Genomic DNA, 20,032 nt, shown 5'->3' on the forward strand with positions numbered 1-20,032 from the left:
CCTGTCTGTAAATAAAACACAAAATAGGGCTGGGGATGTGGCTCAGTGGTCAAGTGTCCCTGAGTTCAATCCCCGATACTCCCCCAAAACAAAACAAAACAAAACAAAACAAATCATTATATAATCCATACAATCAAACTCTCTCAATCCTTAGGAAAGCACAAAGATACATCTTCCCATTCATGTTTACAGTTTATCCTACAAATAAGACATTTCTGAAATATGTAAAAAGGGGTAAAGACCATAGAACAAATTAAAATCTGTTTTTCAGAAGAGACTGTTTGGAAAGCTGATGGGTCCAACAGTATGAAAACATTTGCGGCGTGACATAATTGCTACTTACAAGCAAACTGAAGTTTGGCTTCTCGGCTAACGATTGTTCCAAACGAGTTTGTTGCTATGCACTGGTATGTTCCAGCATCTTGGGTTTTATTGGGGTTATTGATCAACAAACTGCCTTCAACAACACTGTAGCGGAAATCCATACCCAGGTCAACATCCGTTCCGTTTAACTTCCACCTGTGGTACAAAAACACCAGTAGATCAAGCCTTGTAATATGAATCGATGTTTCTGAATTGTCTGAAATATATAAAAACTGTAAAGAGTGACCTCTTTGAAAATATCGGACATGCCTCGCAATGGTGACATCTTTAGCACTTAACAGAGAGAGCATGCCCTTTGAAGTAAGCAATGATATCGGAATTTTAACTCCTGTTTTTGTGACCTCCGCAGATGCTACAAATAAATGGTGTCACTTTTGGCAGGGTGCGGGTTTCCCACGGTGAATTGGGCAATATTTATTCAGACAGGGCTTCTCGGTGAAGGTTCTTTCTGCAGTTTGTGGTCCTTCTCTAAAGGGGTCCGCAGAGATGACAGAACACCCACTTTCAGGTAGGTGGCTGAGTATTTGGGGGAACTGCCCAGAGTTACTTTGATTTGGTCCTTAATATGATTCAAGTGGCTGATTGCAAAGCAGAGAGACTCCAGTGATCTAGGGTGGCTGTGGGGGACCCAACCTGCCCTGCCCATGGATCAGTCTGTAGATCTGCTGAGTGAGTGGCACATCAATCAATCCATCATCCCAGTAAGCTGCAGTTCCCGCCACCAGGCAACTGGACCAAAGCATTCCATCATCTCTTTACCTGAACACCCTGAGAATCCGACTAGAGCAGTTAATGAGCTTTAGTAGGACTCAGACATTTCAACATCTAGTAATAAGAGCCACAATTGTGTTTATATAGCCAATGTCCTTCCAAAGAAAGCTGATCTTCACCAAATCACCTTCCAGGAAGTCATCTGAATACTGACGGACTTTTGAACTAATGCAATTCAATAACTATCTGATTATTTTTTTTAACCTTACAAATCCTGGAGTACCAGGTAATGAAAAAAATTGTATAGCTGGAACTTGGGAAATTATCAAACAGTCTCCCAGTAGCAATCACAGTGGGAGATAAAAGAATAAGGAAACACTATAGCACCAAGGAAACGGGATCCAAATCAGCAAGGGGAGTGCAGAACAAGAGACGTTCCCCTTTTATTGTCTTCAAAGAGTGGAGATCACCATCTAAATAGATGTGTGCATGAAATGGACTATTTGTGGGTCAGTTGGTTTCAAGTTCTGGAATATCTGGTATCAACAAAAGCAATGCTGAGTTGTAATTCTTTCTTTCGGTTTAGATTTCTCACCCACTTCCAAGTCAATCTCAGGGAGCCGGGCATGGCAGTGCATGCCTGTAATCCCAGCAGCTCAGGAGGCTGAGGCAGGAGGATTGCAAGTTCCAGGCCAGCCTCAGCAACTTAGCAAGGTCCTAAGCCATTTAGCAAAATCCTGTCTCAAAATTAAAAATTGAAAGGGCTGGGGATGTAGCTCAGTGGCAAAATGCCCCCGGGTTTGATCCTTAGCTCCAAAAGAAAAAAAAAAAGTCAATTTTAAAGGACAACTTTTTCAATGAAGTCTTCCTCCATATTCCTCCTTAAAATGAATCAAAACATGATCCACTCTCCTACAGAAACCTCCCTGCTCCTTTAGGTAAGAATTCTGTCTTCACTGTAGACAATCTGTCTGAATCTTTTTTTTTTTTTTCGCCTTCTCACTTTAACCACTAGAATTTGATATGCTCTTCATGTTCAATAAACACTTGTTGAATTTAATCGACTAACGACTTCACCTCTTTGCTAGATATGTGAGCTTGGAGCATGCATGATTTATGGAGTATTCTAGTGCCCCACGGTACAGACGCATCTCTTTATTGACATCTGTGTCTTTGAAATGCAAAAATCTAGACACGGGGGTGGAGGGGGGGTGGAGGGGGGGGTGGGAACCCTGGGTCGGCTGCACAAATTTTGAGCACAGAGCTCTCACTGTGTGTGCAGGTAGGAGGGTGGGTATAAGAAACCCACGATGTCTGTAGGCTCGGAGGTAATTCTCTCTGTGTTCCCACACAGACAGGAAAGTAATAGGCAATAAGGAGAAGAGCCCTGTTGCATTCCGGGGTACCCCAGGCACATGAATCTCTAGAGCTGACTCTGCACACGATGGTTGCCGGCAGTCAGCGGATGACGTCTGGCCCTCAACTCTGGCTTCGAATGACAGTAGAGCAATTTACTATGACAAATCTGAGAACTCAAAGAGGAAACTGCGATGTAACGTGAGCTGGGAGCAGAACATGGAATTGGGGAATGGAGCCACGGGAGCCTTTTGAGAAACACCTCGGTAGACTGTTCTCCAGGAAGCATCTCAACCCAAACACCGTGCACAAAGTCGCTTCGTCTACTTTATTGCCGGCTTTTACATACAAACAGTGAAGGAGAGGGGATTATTTAGGAAATAGAGTGCTTTCTGAGGAAGGCAGTCAGGTCTCTCTTACCAAGGTGGTTGGTGTTGGTTCCAAAGGAACGTGGGTCGCACTGAACCCCAGATCTCACTACCCAGTGGCACACTCTCCAAAAAATTCACAATTTACTCCCAACATTCGCGGAATCTCTTAGGTATGGGTAATAGAGAGGTAAGGCTCATCTGGAGCCAATAAGAGATTTTCCCAGAGGCCAAGACAAATTGGCGTCTCCTGAGCTGATTTCTGAATTACCTGGGGAACCACCACTCGACTGTCCCCGGAGAGTTTAGGGCTGAACACAACCAAACACCAACAGTGTGAGGTTCAGCAAGGTACAATTTTGCAGCCTTTGCTGGGAAGCTACCTATGGGATTTGCTGTAGCAAAACGCTCTCCTTTTATTAGCTGTTTGAACTTGGCACTCAGAGAGGGGCAGGGCCTCTCTGACTTGGATTTGTTCTCTGCAAACTCTGCAGAAGACAAACCTCACAGCAAAAATACTCCGACCAGGTACTTGAACCTTTCTTCTCCCTGGAAACGGATACGGAGCGAAATAAATAATGTCATCTGTCCTTAGGGAACCTTTCCACGAGGCAAGTTGGTACAAGTCAAAACTTCTTAAATTTTTCTGGGTCTGGGTCAATCCTTTCAAAATTGAGGGTCAGACACAAATGAGGAGGAAAGGATCGGTTGAGCAAGTGAGTACAAAGGAAAGAGGTCACTTGGGGTGTCCCAGGGAAAAGCTTGGAGGCTGCAGATCCCCACGGAGGGGTCCCTCTGGAATCTCTCCTTCTTGCTCTTCCCTGTCAAAGTCAAACTACAGACTGCTCAAGTTCAGCCAGCAAGATGTCTGAAAATACTTGATCTCTTCATTCTTTCTCCTTCAACAAGAGGCAGTATTTTAGCTCCCAGGTACCAATCTACTATTATGTCACCTGGAAACTGGCAAAGGTATAAAAGCAAGCTATGTGCCCTACAAGGAATTGCTTGTGCATTTGATTAAAAGGTTTCTTCTCCCTCTTCCTGGCAATCTTTAAAAACATAATAGGTTTCTGTTCCCTGGCTTGTTTTAAATAACAAGGCCAGCCCCTGCATCTAGAAACACAATGTTACAAAAGCAACGGTTAATTAAAGGTCACAGTCTGGAGAAAAACAGAGCAACAACTTGCCCAATTCTGCTGCAAAATTGCTTTTCATTTATGGCTGACGGCGGAACTTGCATTTGGCTACACACGGAACCTGGGATCAGTTAACTCGTCATCTGTGTATCTAGAAACGTTGGCCTCCTGAATTTAATTTGACCATAGAATGCATTTCAAAATCGCTGAGCCTCTAGTTGACTCTATTAGAGACAGAATAACTACCCAATCTGGTTTGCTCAGGATAGTGCCGGGTTACAGCTGCTGTCCTAGAATAATTATTAACAGTGGTCTTTCATTCTCCAAAGCATCCTATTTTGGATAATAAATTATATGTTCGCTCTGATTACAGGGTTCATTCTAATTAGAGTTATTTATTTATTTTTCCCCTTTTCCTTTCTGGAACGTGTTTCCTTTTCTTATCCATATAGGGCAAAAGACCCATTGCCCTTCAGAAGCAAAGTTAAAATGTCTCCTTTTTGCGGAAACCTTCAGTGACATCTACCCCTACCCGTGGCAAATGAGACTGCCTTTCTTGCGGGATGCCCTAGAACTTGGGCAGGCTTAACCCCGTTTACATCATGGTGTTCCGGCTACTTCCACATCCAGGTAGTTCCTCAGCAATCACACTAGTGGAACTCGGGGGAGTGGGTTAATCCTGGAATTCCTCAATTTAGTGTGCTGCTGCCGCATCGTAGCTGCTTAAGTGAGCCAGCCCTGGAAACTCTTGTGCTAGATGCAAGACTTTCCCCAAGTCCTCAGACACACTCCAGTCCCAGGCAGAGCTACTCAGGTACAATCTTGGGCACAGGATCTTCACCTGACATCAACCTTAACCAACTGCCTGCACCTTGCAATCCAGTCTGCAAAATGTTGGTGTGGCTTGATGAGCGAAGAGTGGCAAGTTTGATGAATCAGTGTGTAAATGCAGAAGCACCTAAATTAAATGCTAAAATAACACCCCCGAGGGGAATGCCACCATCCTCAAACTCCCAGGAAGCATTTTTGCTTTCTTTTTGAAAACCACCTGCCTCAGCCCAAACCCCACCCCTATAAAAAATCTTCCCTGATGGTTCCGAGGTCTCCTATACTGTAACAGATATTTCTTTGGTTTTTAAAAATATTATTTATTCTTAGCCTAAATGTTTTATTGTTAAAATTTTTTCAATTCATTTTTTAAAAAAAATTTTTAGATGTTGATAGACCTTTATTTTATTTATTTATTTATATGTGGTGCTGAGAATCGAACCCAGTACCTTACACGTGCTAGGCAAGCGCTCTACCACTGAGCCACAACCCAAGCCCCAATTCATTTTTTTATTTGTTTTAATTAGTTGTAAATTTGAATAGGGGAAAACTGCTATTTGTGAGTTACATAAATTATAAAGCATCAGAAGACAGTGAAGACCTGCGTCTAAGAAAAGGAACAGCAATACTACAGTCTGAAAGTCTCCTGTGTGCACATAAGGCTACAACCACTTCATGGTTAATCCCAATCTTTAATTTGGGATTCCAAAAATTATGAAAATGATTTTATCATGTCTGGTGGTGATCTTGGAAGGAGTTTGGAACATGCTACCCCAAAATATGCTGCTCTGGCCTATTTGGGTTCAAGGCATTTGAGAAACACGAAGGTCAAGATCGCTCTGAATTTCACTCAGTCTCTAAAAAGCTGGAGATGAAATTCCCAGGTGAAAGAGGCCCTCCCTAGCCCGAATCTAAACCCCATTCTCATCAGGACAGGAAGTTGAGACAGAGAACGTTCTGCATAAACCTTGTTAAAATAGTTTCCTCCGGTCTCCCGCAGAAGTTAGTTACATTCTCTCTCATTTATTTTGGTCCCGGGGATTGAACTCAGGGGTACTTAACCACATTTTTTTTTCCATTTTATTTAGAGACAGGGTCTCACTCAATTGCTTAGGACCTCACTAAACTGTTGAGGCTAGCTTTGAACTCACAATCCTCCTGCCTCAGCCTCCAGAGCTGCTGGGAGTCCACTACTCTTCATCCCATGTATTACGCAAGTGTTCACCGATGACTGCAGCTTCGGGTCATTTCCCTGTGAAGGTTTCTTTGACACAGAAAACTTGTGAAAGAAACGTGCATCCTTTTTTTTTTTTTCTCCTGTTGGTTTGTCTTCTGTCAATGCAATTCTCAAGCCCAGCTAGAACCCTGAGAGGTGGCGGTCCTTACAGCTTTGCCTCTTAGGGACCTTGAACAATCACTCCTTACCTGCTCTTGAACTTTGCAAGTATACAATCTAGGCTGTGATTCTGCTGTGATTTGCTTTGCTTCCTTGACATTATTTTCCTGCAATCCATCCATGGATTTCCTGCCTGAGGCTCCCTTGTATGAACACACCAGGTTGCTTATTTCCAAATATGTTATGAGCTTAGACTTCCTGCATTACAGGGTCTGAGGGAACTTAGCCTCACTATCTGTCCCAAACCAGCAGCTTTTCCAATTTACATGCCTACCAGCTGGCTTCCTGGACTCTCTTTGCTCCCAATCTTCACCGACACACTGTTGGTCTTTTGAAATACCTGTCAATCTAAGTGGGAAAGAATATGTCAATTTACTTTAAATTGCCTATTTCTGTTTACTGATGAGATTGATGAACCTTTTTATGCTTACTACATTTTCGGTCTTCGTTTCCTTAGAAGGACCCACTTGACTATATTGCTAACATTTCCCCTAGATCACTTGTGCTTTCACATGCAGATTGAAGGAAATTTTTAAAATATTCTGATATTTTACTGATCACAAATATCTCAAAAATTTCTTCCCCCATCTGAAGCTTATAATTTTGCAGATCTCAGTATATTCTGTTGAACAGAAGTTCTCAATATTAAAAAAAGTTAAATATTTTCTTTTATGGTTTGTACTATCTCTGTTGTATTTAAGACACTTTTCCTCCCCCAAAGTCATAAATATGCATGCCTATTATCTTTTCCAAGTGTTTTAAACATCCCATTTAGGTCTTCTATCCATCTGGAACTGGTATTTGTATATGCTGTGAAATAAGGGTTCGCTTTTATTTTATTTATTTGAAAATATGGTCAATTCATTGTCCAAAGCCTCTCTTATAATTTTTAATTTTTTCTATCATTGGCATGAAATTTAACTTTTTTTATTTTCACCAGGCAGTAGTATGTTTTGATTCTTATTTAGTGCAATCAATCTGTATGTGGAATAACTAACAGTTACTACTTCATTTGCTTATCATTGGTTCTTGGATCTCAGGTCTTCTACTTGGGATCATTTTTTAAAAGCCTTTATTTTATGTATGTATTTATGTATTATTTATTTATTTATTTATTTACATGCGGTGCCGAGGATCAAACCCAGTGCCTCACTCATGCTAGGCGAGTGCTCTACCACTGAGCCACAACCCAGCCCCTACTCGCGATCACTTTCTTTCTGCCTCAGGTGTATCTTTTAGAACTTCCTGTAGCACACAGAGGCTGGAATCCAACTTTGGTTTCTGTCTGCCTACAGGTGCTTTGATTTCCAAACGACCCATAAAAGTCATGTCTACTTACGGGGCAAAAAGTGACAACTTGATGTGTGTACACAGGGGGCAATGGTCACATCCGGGTAGCTGGCATCCCTTTGGGTTGAGAAGCTTCAAACTCCACTCAGAAGCTCTTTTGAGAATTACAATAAATTATTGCACATGATAGTCCAGCTTTTGTGCCGAGAGCTAGAACTTATTTTTCCTCCCTCACTGTATTTTGGGACTTGCGATCCAACCCCTTGCTTATCCACCCCGCCCCCCAAACTTTTCCCTTCCTGCTCTGCTAACTGCTAGTCTACTCTCTAGTTCCATGGGATCAACTTTTTAGCTTCCACCTATAAGTAATAGCATGCAGTATGTGTCTTTTTGTGCCTGACTTATTTCACTTAACATAACATTCTCCAGTTCCAGCCATGGTGCTACAAATGTCAATTTCCCTCTTTTTTATGGCCGAGTAATATTCCACGATGGGCAGATCATATTTCCTTTGTATTTTCCTCTGTGGATGGACATCCCAGTTGATTCCATATCTTGGCTGCAACAGTGAAGATGGGGTCCGGGTATCTCTTTGGATAGCTAGCTAGCAGAAGAGTGGATCCTGTGGCAGTTTTACTGAGGAACCTCTATCCAGTTATCCACAGCGGCTGTACTAATGTCCATTCCCACCTGCGGTGTGTCTGAGTTCCCTCTTCTCTGCATGGTCACTAGTGTTTGTAATTGGTCTCTTGATTACAGCTATCCTTTGTTCTCCTTGTGGGCTGTTCACAAAATTCTGACAGCTAAATAGCAGAGGGTCTGCTCTTACTCTTTTGTTGCTACTGAGAAGTGAGTAGCCAGCTTATGCTTCATCTCTTCCAAGACGACTTTTATTACACCTCTGGCTTTTTTGAAAGACCACCTCTTTGACTTGGAGTTCCGTTATCTTTGGGTTTTGCTTGTATTTATACTTGAAATTTATTGGGTTTTCCAAAATCTGTAGCTTGCAAGTTTTAACTCATCCTGGGAAATTCTGGGCTTCTCTTTAAATGTTGTTTCTGCCTTGTTCTTTCTTGCTTTTCTCTCTGGAGTTCTGATTAGATTCTGCCTGCTTGTCTGTGTGTCTGTCTGTCTCTCTGATATTCAGTTTCTCTTGGTCCCCTTTGGCTACATTCGGATAATGTCCTCAGACCTCAGATGCTTACTAATTCTCTTCTGACTTACATCTCATTTGCTAGGAAGGCCACTCAGACTCCAGGTTTGCAAAATGGAGTATTATTTTTTAAGTTAAAAATACGACATTCAAGATTGTTAAGGTTTTCAAAGAGAGGGTGAGTAAGAATATGGAATTCCTACTGCGGCCAAAGGCCAAAGTTTGTTACTCAACTTTCCATGAAACGGTCACCTCGGATTCCTTTGGCTACCCCACAGTGCCTTCTAAAAGTTGACAGACACCTGCGGTGGCTGACCCTGTGAACTCTCTGCATGGAGCCACGGGGTTTTATATCCACGCACCTGATATGAGGTTTGGGATTCCCTTTAACTTCACAAGTGAGCTTCACTTTTTTCTCCTCAGAATCCAAAGGGAAGATGACATGGCTTGGCTCTTGAAGGAAGACAGGCCCATGCAGTGCGTAGTCATCTGAAACAAGAACAGAACATGCTGAAACAAGAACAGGACATGCTGAAACAAGAACAGGACATGCTAAACAAGCACCCTCTTCCCAAGGAGAACAGCAGCACCACGGCGCATGTTAAGATACACAGAGCAATAGTGGGGTTGGGCGGATTGGGCTTCCTGCCTGGGTGAGAGTTCCCCTTAAAGACTAAGCCAGTAGCCTCGTGTTAAAGCAGCAGGGGGGCTCCTATGCCACTGATCACGCATCTTACCTTTTTTTTTTTTCAGTCCTGGGAGTTGAACCCAGGGGCCCTTTACCACTGAGTCCCATCCTCAGTCCTTTTCATTTTCAATTTTGAGATAGGGTCTCACTAACTTGCCAGAGGCCTCTCTAAATTGCAGAGTCTGGCCTCAAACCTACGTCAAACCTCCCGTTTCAGCCTCCCAAGGTGCTGAACTTCTTCGCGGATGCCAGCTCAGCTGCATCACTTTTTAAATTTGTGGTCAGCTGATCACTTTTTAAATTTGCAGCTTCCAGTCGGAGCGCCTGGCATCCCTCTTCTTCCCCTCACTTCTTACCGCTCCATCTGGCCATATCCCCCTTGGACTCTGTTCATGATTTGTGCCTCCCACACCCTTTTCTGCTGCTGTCATTTTGGAAGTCTGTTTCATGTCACCATGTTAACATTTTCCTGCTCTGTAATGAAAGGAGGGAATGTGAAACAAGCTGGTGAATTTTAAAATAGGTCGATAATGAGAAATGGCTCTACAGTGCAAATATGTACACACATACGTGTGTGTGTGTGCGCCTGCAGTGGTATAGAGTGGCAGAGCGAGATGGGAACTTTAGGGACTTCAGCAGCTGAGGAGCTGCTGGGCTGTGGTTCTGTAGCTCTGCGTACTGACATTTAACGACAGAGACTTGCAGCGGCTCCCAGGGACCCGTGAAAGACAAACCGCACGCAGAAGCAGGAAACAGAGCCGCAGACAGAACAATCCCTCTTTAGGCTGAATGCAGTCCAAGTCCCGCAGCTGTGTGAGCTCAGAGTCCCCAGGCTGTTGACAAGCCTGACCCAGATAAGGAGTGTGGACTTCTCCCTCCAACAGAACTGCACCAATCCCTTGCCTGGATGGACCCAAACTTGCTGATGTATCAGAGTAAAAGCCTGCTGTGCTCAGGGCCGAGACTTTGGGAACTACCCCTGTGGACTATGGCACCTCTTCCAGATCTTGGTGTCCTGACCCTCATTCCCACTGCTGTATAATATGTCTATCATCCTCCCTGAGAGCTTTGGGAATCACACAGCCCTGGTGCTCACGTGCTCGAGTGTGAAGGACCAGTCTCCTTGTTTCCTCAGCCCATCGAGGGTCCATGCACGGTCCCCCTTGTGCGGGTACCACATGGCTGGTTCTGCACGGGACTCGCCAACACCCACACTGGGGGTAACAGGTTCCATGATGGGAATCCCCCCAGGATGAGCTCAGAGGCCGCATCAGTTGGGAACAACTGACTTTTTCTAAATGTTCTCTCTCAGGAGAAACCAGAGGCATGAAACTGATTTTGTAATGCAATCGCACCCAAGTTCAAAGACGGGAATGAGGCACAAACCACACTCTGGGTAGCAGCGTGTAATGCACACGCGTCTAGAGCGTACGCATGTTCATATTGTGGAAACACGGCTCACCACCCGTGCCCGGGACAGTTCCAAATCGTATCATCCCGTGCGTGGCTCCTTCTCTGTCAAGTGAATTGGAACCTTTCCTTTTCCTTCTTTGGATTGTCACTCTTTGAGACTTTATCACCTTTTTTTTTTTTTTTTTTTTTTTTTTTTTTTTTTTTTTTTTTTTTTTTTTTCAAAAGGCCAGTGAACATATATTCAAGCTCATTACTAATCAAGGAAATACAAATTAAAACCACAAGATACCATTGCTTGCACACAGAAGACAGAAATTAAAAAGTGAAAATATACATAAGTAGCAACATGATTTCATAATGTATTCTAGTAGTGTAATCTGTACAGCCTACTCTGGAAAACTGCTTAAGCATTATTTCTTTTTTTTTTTTCATATTTGAGATTTTATTGGCTGTATTGAGAATCAGTACACAGACATTTCACTTTGTACACAATTCTTAACACACGTACCGAAATCTAAAAAGCCTTATACTGTGATTCTTTTTCAGTTATTCCAGTGACTTTCCAGCTTTGAATTTGGAGGCAAATTTTTCTTAATAGAGTATCAAGTACCAGTATCTTTGAATGCTGCTATTATTTAGGTCCCACTAATTCAAAACTTTGTCACACACACTACATACTTTCAATCTTTCACAGCACATTAAAAATATTAGGAAAACTAAGACTTGCACGACCAAAAATGTTACAGAGTACAACGATTCTGACAGCAATGATCCAGGAGTGGTCTTCTTCAGGAAACAATTCTACTAAAAAACACAGGAATAGAAGTAATTTAAAATATTCAAGACATTAAATGCAAGACTGTGACTCCAAACTGCCATTTAATAGGCTTTGTATTGTAGGATATAAAACTAACCCCCCATTTATGGAATGTTAAGCTGACACCCAAGACAGTCCAAGCCTCCCATATTTCAATATCCCACTATTTTCTGGTTGTACCCAAAAATAAACAACCAGTAAATGATTTTGCTTCTAAAAAAAATCATTTACATTAAAAAATGGGATGAGGTGGGATTCCCTCCTTTTTAAAAATGTTTCTAGAGCTACTAAAAAACTTGCATTTACAAAATAGTTGATAAAAATATTCCTCTGGATTGTACAAGAAGGGAAACGGGACCACTGATATGACGTGGTGTGTGATTAATCAGACTTGGCTTCTTTCTCTTCTGCTTCATCAGAGGCGGGACTCTCCTCGTTTTTAGTTTCTCCATTTTCGGCAGGTAAATCTTCTTTTGTTTCTTGGTTAGTCACTTCAGCCTGTTTTCCCTTTGCTCCCCTTTTCCCTTTTTTTTTTTTTTTTATTTTATTTTTTTTACGTTTACATAGGGTAATGATGTTTATTATATTTTTTTCCCCTCCCCCCCACCCCTCCCACCCCTCCCACCCCTCCCACCCCTCTTTTCCCTCTACACAGTCCTTCTTTCCTTCATTCTTACTGCTCTCCTTAGCCTAACTCTAAACCTAACCCTAAACCTAATGCTAGCCCCTCCCACCCCCCATTATATGTCCTCATCCGCTTATCAGCGAGATCATTCGTCCTTTAGTTTTTTGAGATTGGCTTATCTCACTTAGCATGATATTCTCCAATTTCGACCATTTGCCTACAAATGCCATAATTTTATCATTCTTCATTGCGGAGTAATATTCCATTGTATAAATATGCCACAGTTTCTTTATCCATTCATCAACCGAAGGACATCTAGGTTGGTTCCACAATCTGGCTATGGTGAATTGAGCAGCAATGAACATTGATGTGGCTGTATCTCTGTAGTATGCTGCTTTTAAGTCCTTTGGGTATAGGCCAAGGAGTGGGATAGCTGGGTCAAATGGTGTTTCCATTCCAAGCTTTCTGAGGAATCTCCACACTGCTTTCCAGAGTGGTTGCACTAATTTGCAACCCCACCAGCAATGTATGAGTGTTCCTTTTTCACCACATCCTCGCCAACACCTATTGTTGCTTGTATTCTTGATAATCGCCATTCTAATTGGGGTGAGATGAAATCTTAGGGTAGTTTTGATTTGCATTTCCCTTATTACTAGGGATGTTGAACATTTTTTCATATATCTGGTGATTACTTGTACATCTTCTTCTGTGAAGTGTCTGTTCATTTCCTTAGCCCATTTGTTGATTGGATTATTTGTATTCTTCGTGTAGAGTTTTTTGAGTTCTTTATAGATTCTGGAAATTAGCGCTCTATCTGAGGTATGGTTGGCAAAGATATTCTCCCACTCTGTAGGCTCTCTCTTCACATTTCTGATAGTTTCCTTTGCTGAGAGAAAGCTTTTTAGTTTGAATCTATCCCAGTTGTTTATTCTTGCTTTTATTTCTTGTGCTATGGGAGTCCTGTTAAGGAAATCTGATCCTGAGCCAACAAGTTGAAGATTTGGACCTACTTTTTCTTCTATAAGATGCAGGGTCTCTGGTCTGATTCCGAGGTCCTTGATCCATTTTGAGTTGAGTTTTGTGTAGGGTGAGAGATAGGGGTTTAGTTTCATTCTATTGCATATAGTTTTCCAGTTTTCCCAGCACCATTTGTTGAAGAGGCTATCTTTTCTCCATTGCATATTGTTGGAACCTTTGTCTAGTATGAGAAAATTGTATTTATTTGGGTTTGTGTCCATGTCCTCTATTCTGTACCATTGATCTACCTGTCTATTTTGGTACCAATACCATGCCGTTTTTGTTACTATTGCTTTGTAGTAGAGTTGAAGATCTGGTATTGCAATACCCCCTGCTTCGCTCTTGCTACTGAGGATTGCTTTAGCTATTCTAGGTTTTTTATTCTTCCAGATGAATTTCATAATTGCTTGCTCTATTTCTGCGAGGTACATCATTGGGATTTTAATTGGAATTGCATTGAATCTGTATAGAATTTTAGGTAGTATAGCCATTTTGATGATATTAATTCTGCCTATCCAGGAACATGGGAGATCTTTCCATCTTCTAAGGTTTTCTTGAATTTCTTTCTTTAGTGTTCTGTAGTTCTCATTGTAGAGGTCTTTCACCTCTTTTGTGAGATTGATTCCCAAGTATTTTATTTTTTTCGATGCTATTGTGAATGGAGTAGTTTTCCTAATTTCTCTTTCTGAAGATTCATCACTTATGTATAAAAATGCGTTGGATTTATGAGCATTGATCTTGTAACCTGCTACTTTACTGAATTCACTTATGAGTTCTAAAAGTTTTCTGGTGGAATTTCCAGGTTCCTCTAAATATATAATCATGTCATCAGCGAACAGGGATAGTTTGAGTTCTTCTTTTCCTATTCGTATCCCTTTAATTTCTTTGGTTTGTCTAATTGCTCTGGCTAGAGTCTCAAGGACGATGTTGAATAGAAGCGGTGAAAGAGGGCATCCCTGCCTTGTTCCAGTTTTTAGGGGGAACGCTTTCAGTTTTTCACCATTTAGAATGATATTAGCCATGGGCTTAGCGTAGATGGCCTTTATAATGTTTAGGAATGTTCCCATTACCCCAATTTTTTCTAGTGTTTTGAGCATGAAGGGATGCTGTATTTTATCAAATGCTTTTTCTGCATCTATTGAAATAATCATGTGATTCTTAACTTTAAGTCTGTTGATATGGTGAATGACATTTATTGATTTCCGAATGTTGAACCAACCTTGCATCCCTGGGATAAAACCCACTTGATCGTGGTGCACTATCTTTTTAATATATATTTGTATGCGATTTGCTAAAATTTTGTTGAGAATTTTTGCATCGATGTTCATTAAGGATATTGGTCTGAAATTTTCTTTCCTTGATGTGTCTCTGTCTGGTTTAGGTATCAGGGTGATATTGGCTTCATAGAACGAGTTTGGTAGGGTTCCCTCCTCTTCTATCTCATGGAATAGTTTGAGGAGTATTGGAATGAGCTCTTCTTTAAAGGTTTTATAGAACTCGGCTGAGAACCCATCTGGTCCTGGACTTTTCTTTGTTGGTAGGCTTTTGATGACCTCTTCTATTTCATTGCTTGAAATTGGTTTATTTAAGTTGTGTATGTCCTCCTCGTTCAGTTTAGGTAGTTCATATGTCTCTAGAAATTTGTTGATGTCTTCAAGGTTTTCTGTTTTGTTGGAGTATAGATTTTCGAAATAGCTTCTAATTATGTTTTGTATTTCACTCGTGTCTGTTGTGATGTTTCCTTGTTCATTCCGAATTTTAGTAATTTGAGTTTTCTCCCTCTTTCTCTTTGTTAGTGTGGCTAAGGGTTTATCAATTTTATTTATTTTTTCAAAGAACCAACTATTTATTTTATTAATTTTTCCGATTGTTTCTTTTGTTTCGATTTCGTTGATTTCGGCTCTGATTTTAACTATTTCCTGTCTTCTACTACTTTTGGTATTGGTCTGCTCTTCTTTTTCTAGTGCTTTGAGCTGTAGTGTTAACTCGTTTATTTGTTGATTTCTACTTCTTTTTTTGAATGCACCCCATGAAATAAATCTTCCTCTAAGTACTGCTTTCATAGTGTCCCAGAGATTTTGATATGATGTGTCTTTGTTCTCGTTTACTTCTAAGAATTTTTTTATTTCCCTCCTGATGTCTTCTGTTATCCATTCATCATATAATAGTGTATTATTTAGTCTCCAGGTATTGGAGAAGTTTCTGTTTTTATTCTGTCATTTATTTCTAATTTCAATCCATTATGATCTGATAGAGTACAAGGTAGTATCTCTATCTTCTTGTATTTACTAACAGTAGCTTTGTGGCATAAAATATGGTCTATTTTAGAGAAGGATCCATGTGCTGCTGAGAAGAAAGTGTATTCATTCTTTGTTGGATGGTATATTCTATATATGTCCGTTAAGTCTAAATTGCTGATTGTGTTGTTGAGATCTATAGTTTCTTTATTCAATTTTTGTTTGGACGATCTATCCAGTGATGAGAGAGGTGTGTTAAAATCGCCTAGTATTATTGTGTTGTGGTCTATTTGATTTCTGGAATTGAGAAGGATTTGTTTGACGTACGTGGATGAGCCAATGTTCGGGGCATAGATATTTATGATTGTTATGTCTTGCTGATTTATGCTTCCCTTAAGCAGCATGTAATGTCCTTCTTTATCCCTTCTGACTAGTTTTGGTTTGAAGTCCACATTATCTGAGATGAGGATGGATACTCCAGCTTTTTTGCTGTGTCCGTGTGCATGGTATGTTTTTCCCCATCCTTTCACCTTTAGTCTATGGGTGTCTTTTTCTATGAGATGTGTCTCTTGCAGGCAGCATATTGTTGGATTTTTCTTTTTAATCCAATCTGCCAGTCTGTGTCTTTTGATTGATGAATTCAGGCCATTAACATTCAGGGTTATTATTGTGATATGATTTGTATTCCCAGTCAATTGACTCATATTTGTTTTTGACATGATTTGGTTTCTCCTTTATTTGGCTATTCCTTTAGGCTAGCGCCTCCTGTTGCTGATTTGCATCGTTGTTTTTCATCTCTTCCTCATGGAATATTTTGCTGAGAATGTTCTGTAATGCTGGCTTTCTTTTTGTAAATTCCTTTAGCTTTTGTTTATCATGGAAGGATCTTATTTCATCGTCAAATTTGAAGGTAAGTTTTGCTGGGTATAAGATTCTTGGTTGGCATCCATTTTCTTTCAGGGCTTGGTATATGTTGTTCCAGGCCCTTCTAGCTTTTAGGGTCTGGATTGAAAAATCTGCTGATATTCTTATTGGTTTCCCTCTGAATGTAATTTGATTCTTTTCTCTCGCGGCCTTTAAAATTCTGTCTTTATTTTGTATGTTAGGTATTTTCATAATAATGTGCCTTGGTGTGGGTCTGTTGTAATTTTGTATGTTTGGAGTTCTATAAGCCTCTTGTACTTGGTTTTCCATTTCGTTCTTCAGATTTGGGAAATTTTCTGTTATTATTTCATTGAATAGATTGTTCATTCCTTTGGTTTGTTTCTCTAAGCCTTCCTCAATCCCAATAATTCTCAAATTTGGCCTTTTCATGATATCCCATAGTTCTTGGAGATTCTGTTCATGATTTCTTACCATCTTCTCTGTTTGTTCCACTTTGTTTTCAAGGTTAAATATTTTGTCTTCAATGTCTGAGGTTCTGTCTTCCAGGTGTTCTATCCTATTGGTTATGCTTTCTATGGAGTTTTTAACTTGGTTTATTGTTTCCTTCATTTCAAGGATTTCAGTTTGGTTTTTTTTCAGTATCTCTAACTCTTTATTGAAATGATCTCTTGCTTCCCGTATTTGGTCTTTTAACTGTTGATTGGTGCGATCATTTAATGCCTGCATTTGCTCTTTCATCTCCTCCTTCAATGCCTGCATTTGCTCTTTCATCTCCTCATTAGCTTCCCTGATCGTTTTAATTACGTACATTCTGAACTCCCTTTCTGACATTTCTTCTGCTGTGCTGTCATTGGGTTTTATTGATGTAGTATCTAGGTTTGTTTGGGACATTTTCTTCCCTTGTTTTCTCATAATGGTCAGTTGTCAGTGGGACCCTGAGATGTTGCAGTTTTCCACTATTGGCTTATAGTGTCCCAGTAGATTTCCAGTGTATCACCTCCCAGCCTTCAGTAGCCTGATGTCTTGGAGGAATCTGATAAAGCAGCTCATTCGAAGAATACTGCCCCTAGCCCCCTACTGGTTCCACGGTTTGGAACTGGCTCTGTGCGGAAATGCTCTCACTGTGGGCCTGCACCGTGTAGCTGGCCGTGTGGGAAGAGCCCACTGCCGGAGTGTGGAAGACTACCTTGGGAAGACTCAAGCTGCCCTGCCCGGCTCTGCTAAGCCACCTCTATCTGGGCCTGCCACCCGGGCTGAGCTTTACCCAGTGGGCAGACTCACCCGTGGCTCCACTTCAGTCCAAGTCTCTCAATGCCTCCCCTTCTTAACTCCTGGGTTGTGGAGCGACCGGAGGTGCAGTCTCCCTCTAGGCCGCCATCTTGGATCGCCCCGTGAAGAGAGCCCGCAGCCGGAGTGGGCAGAGCCGCCTGAAGAGGTCTCCGGCTGCCCTGCCCTTATCCCTGAGGCTGACTGCAGATCGAGGCTCTCCGCTGGTTCTTTGCAGGAGTACACTGCACTGCAGGGGCTCCGGGACTCGGAGCGTGCTCTGTTCAGACAGGCTCTCACTAGGGGGCCAGTTCCGTTCCGAGAACCTGGAGAAGCTGGCTGTGTGGGCGGGGCCCACCGCCGGAGTGCGCAGGACTGCCTGTGGATGACTCTAGCTGCCCTGCCCGGCTCCGATAAGCCACCTCTATCTGGGCCTGCCACCCGGGCCGAGCTTTACCCAGTGGGCAGACTCACCCGTGGCTCCACTTCAGTCCGAGTCTCTCAATGCCTCCCCTTCTTAACTCCTGGGTTGTGGAGCGACCGGAGGTGCAGTCTCCCTCTAGGCCGCCATCTTGGATCGCCCCGTGAAGAGAGCCCGCAGCCGGAGTGGGCGGAGCCGCCTGAAGAGGTCTCCGGCTGCTCTGCTCTTATCCCTGAGGCTGACTGCAGATCGAGGCTCTCCGCTGGTTCTTTGCAGGAGTACACTGCACTGCAGGGGCTCCGGGACTCGGAGCGTGCTCTGTTCAGACAGGCTCTCACTAGGGGGCCAGTTCCGTTCCGAGAACCTGGAGAAGCTGGCTGTGTGGGCGGGGCCCACCGCCGGAGTGCGCAGGACTGCCTGTGGATGACTCTAGCTGCCCTGCCCGGCTCCGATAAGCCACCTCTATCTGGGCCTGCCACCCGGGCCGAGCTTTACCCAGTGGGCAGACTCACCCGTGGCTCCACTTCAGTCCGAGTCTCTCAATGCCTCCCCTTCTTAACTCCTGGGTTGTGGAGCGACCGGAGGTGCAGTCTCCCTCTAGGCCGCCATCTTGGATCGCCACCTTTTTTTTTTTTTTTTTAATCTCCTGAGAGTTGAGCAGTTTATACACAGAAGGTAGTAAGGATTTGTTCCATTTGAAAGTGACTTTTTCCCACTTTTTAATTCATTCAACTAGCTCACCTAGGCACGACCTGATGAGTTTTGGGAATGACAGATCAGTGGCTTAGATGGAAAGGGATCGGTTATTACGTACAGCTGACTGTCCGTTCTCTTTAGACCCATGACTGGGAAGGCTGTGAACTGCATCTGCTATTCTGAAGAGCCCTCCTACCCAGCCTTCTGCTGATTGGCGATAAGAGACTGAATTCATCCAGGTGAACAGGGACTGAGGAAAGCCAATCAGCTTGGCTTGGGGATCTGGGTGAAGTTTGGCAAGATAACCTCTCTGCAGGCTTTTAACTCAGACTTAAGGAACAAAACACTTCATGTTAAGGTTGGGACAGGAGAAAAGTCAAGGGAATGAAAAGACCAACTGGAATGTTACTTTACTGCAGAGAAGTAGGAGACCAAAGAGGAAGAGAATTCATAAAGACCATGAGCTGTGAGTCCATGGCTTGGATTGATGCTAAGTCTAGGACCTCTGGAAAATCACCTCATCTTCCTAACACATAATTTTCTCAGCTTCATTTAATTTATTTTTTGGGGGGGAGGGTACTGGGGATTGGTCCTAGGGGTCCTTAATCACCACTGAACCACATCCCCAGTACTTTTATTTATTTATTTATTTTGAGGCAGGCTCTTGCTAAGTTGCTGAGGCTGGCTTCAAACATGTGATCCTCCTGCCTCAGCCTCCGGAGTTGTGGGGTTGACAGGTATGAGCCACCATGCCTGGCTTATTTTCTGGCTTATCTTTAACGTAATGATAAGGGTTTGGGGTTGTGGCTCAGTGGTAGAGTGTTCACTTAGCATGCGTGAGGTCCTGGGTTTGATCCTCAGCACCACATAAAAATAAAAATAAAGGTATTGTGTCCACTTACAACTAAAAATATAGGTATATTTAAAAAAAAAGCCTACTGTACTTTAAAAAAAAGTAAAGTAAAGCTACACCAGTTAAAGATGGGAAAGCAACACTCATACTTTTACAAATGCACACATGCCATACATATGACATTTACATTGGAGGGGGTCATGAATTATATTACTACCCTGATGTTTTCTGTGGACTCCATGGTCTAAAAATCCTAAGTCAGTGAGGGACTTAAAGATAATCAGATTTATCAGGAAAAAAAAAAAAGACAACACACACAAAGCATAAAAACACGCACTTTAAAAAATTCTTATGGTTTGAAGCTAGATATTTCAGAATCCATATATTTACACTTCAGATTTTCAACAACTACACTGATATTTTCAAAACAAATTTAGATCACTGGTCTAAGGTTAAGTTATTCCAACTGTGAAGAATGGAGCCCATTTTTGG

General features: G+C 42.2%; 1 protein-coding gene across 3 annotated transcripts in view; it reads right to left on the minus strand.

Moving 5' to 3' along the window:
- Nucleotides 1–20,032, minus strand: part of Cntn4 (contactin 4) — a 968,730-nt gene that overhangs the window by 321,529 nt on the left and 627,169 nt on the right. For all 3 annotated transcript variants that reach the window (XM_047534796.1, XM_047534794.1, XM_047534795.1), the window contains 2 exons: nt 8,985–9,111; nt 344–519 (listed from right to left, as the gene is read on the minus strand). In XM_047534796.1, coding sequence (XP_047390752.1) covers nt 344–519; nt 8,985–9,111 — 303 coding nt within the window. The remainder of the gene's footprint in view (nt 1–343; nt 520–8,984; nt 9,112–20,032) is intronic.

Source organism: Sciurus carolinensis, chromosome 19 (genome assembly GCF_902686445.1).
Source record: "Sciurus carolinensis chromosome 19, mSciCar1.2, whole genome shotgun sequence".
In the NCBI taxonomy this organism is placed as follows: domain Eukaryota; kingdom Metazoa; phylum Chordata; class Mammalia; order Rodentia; family Sciuridae; genus Sciurus; species Sciurus carolinensis.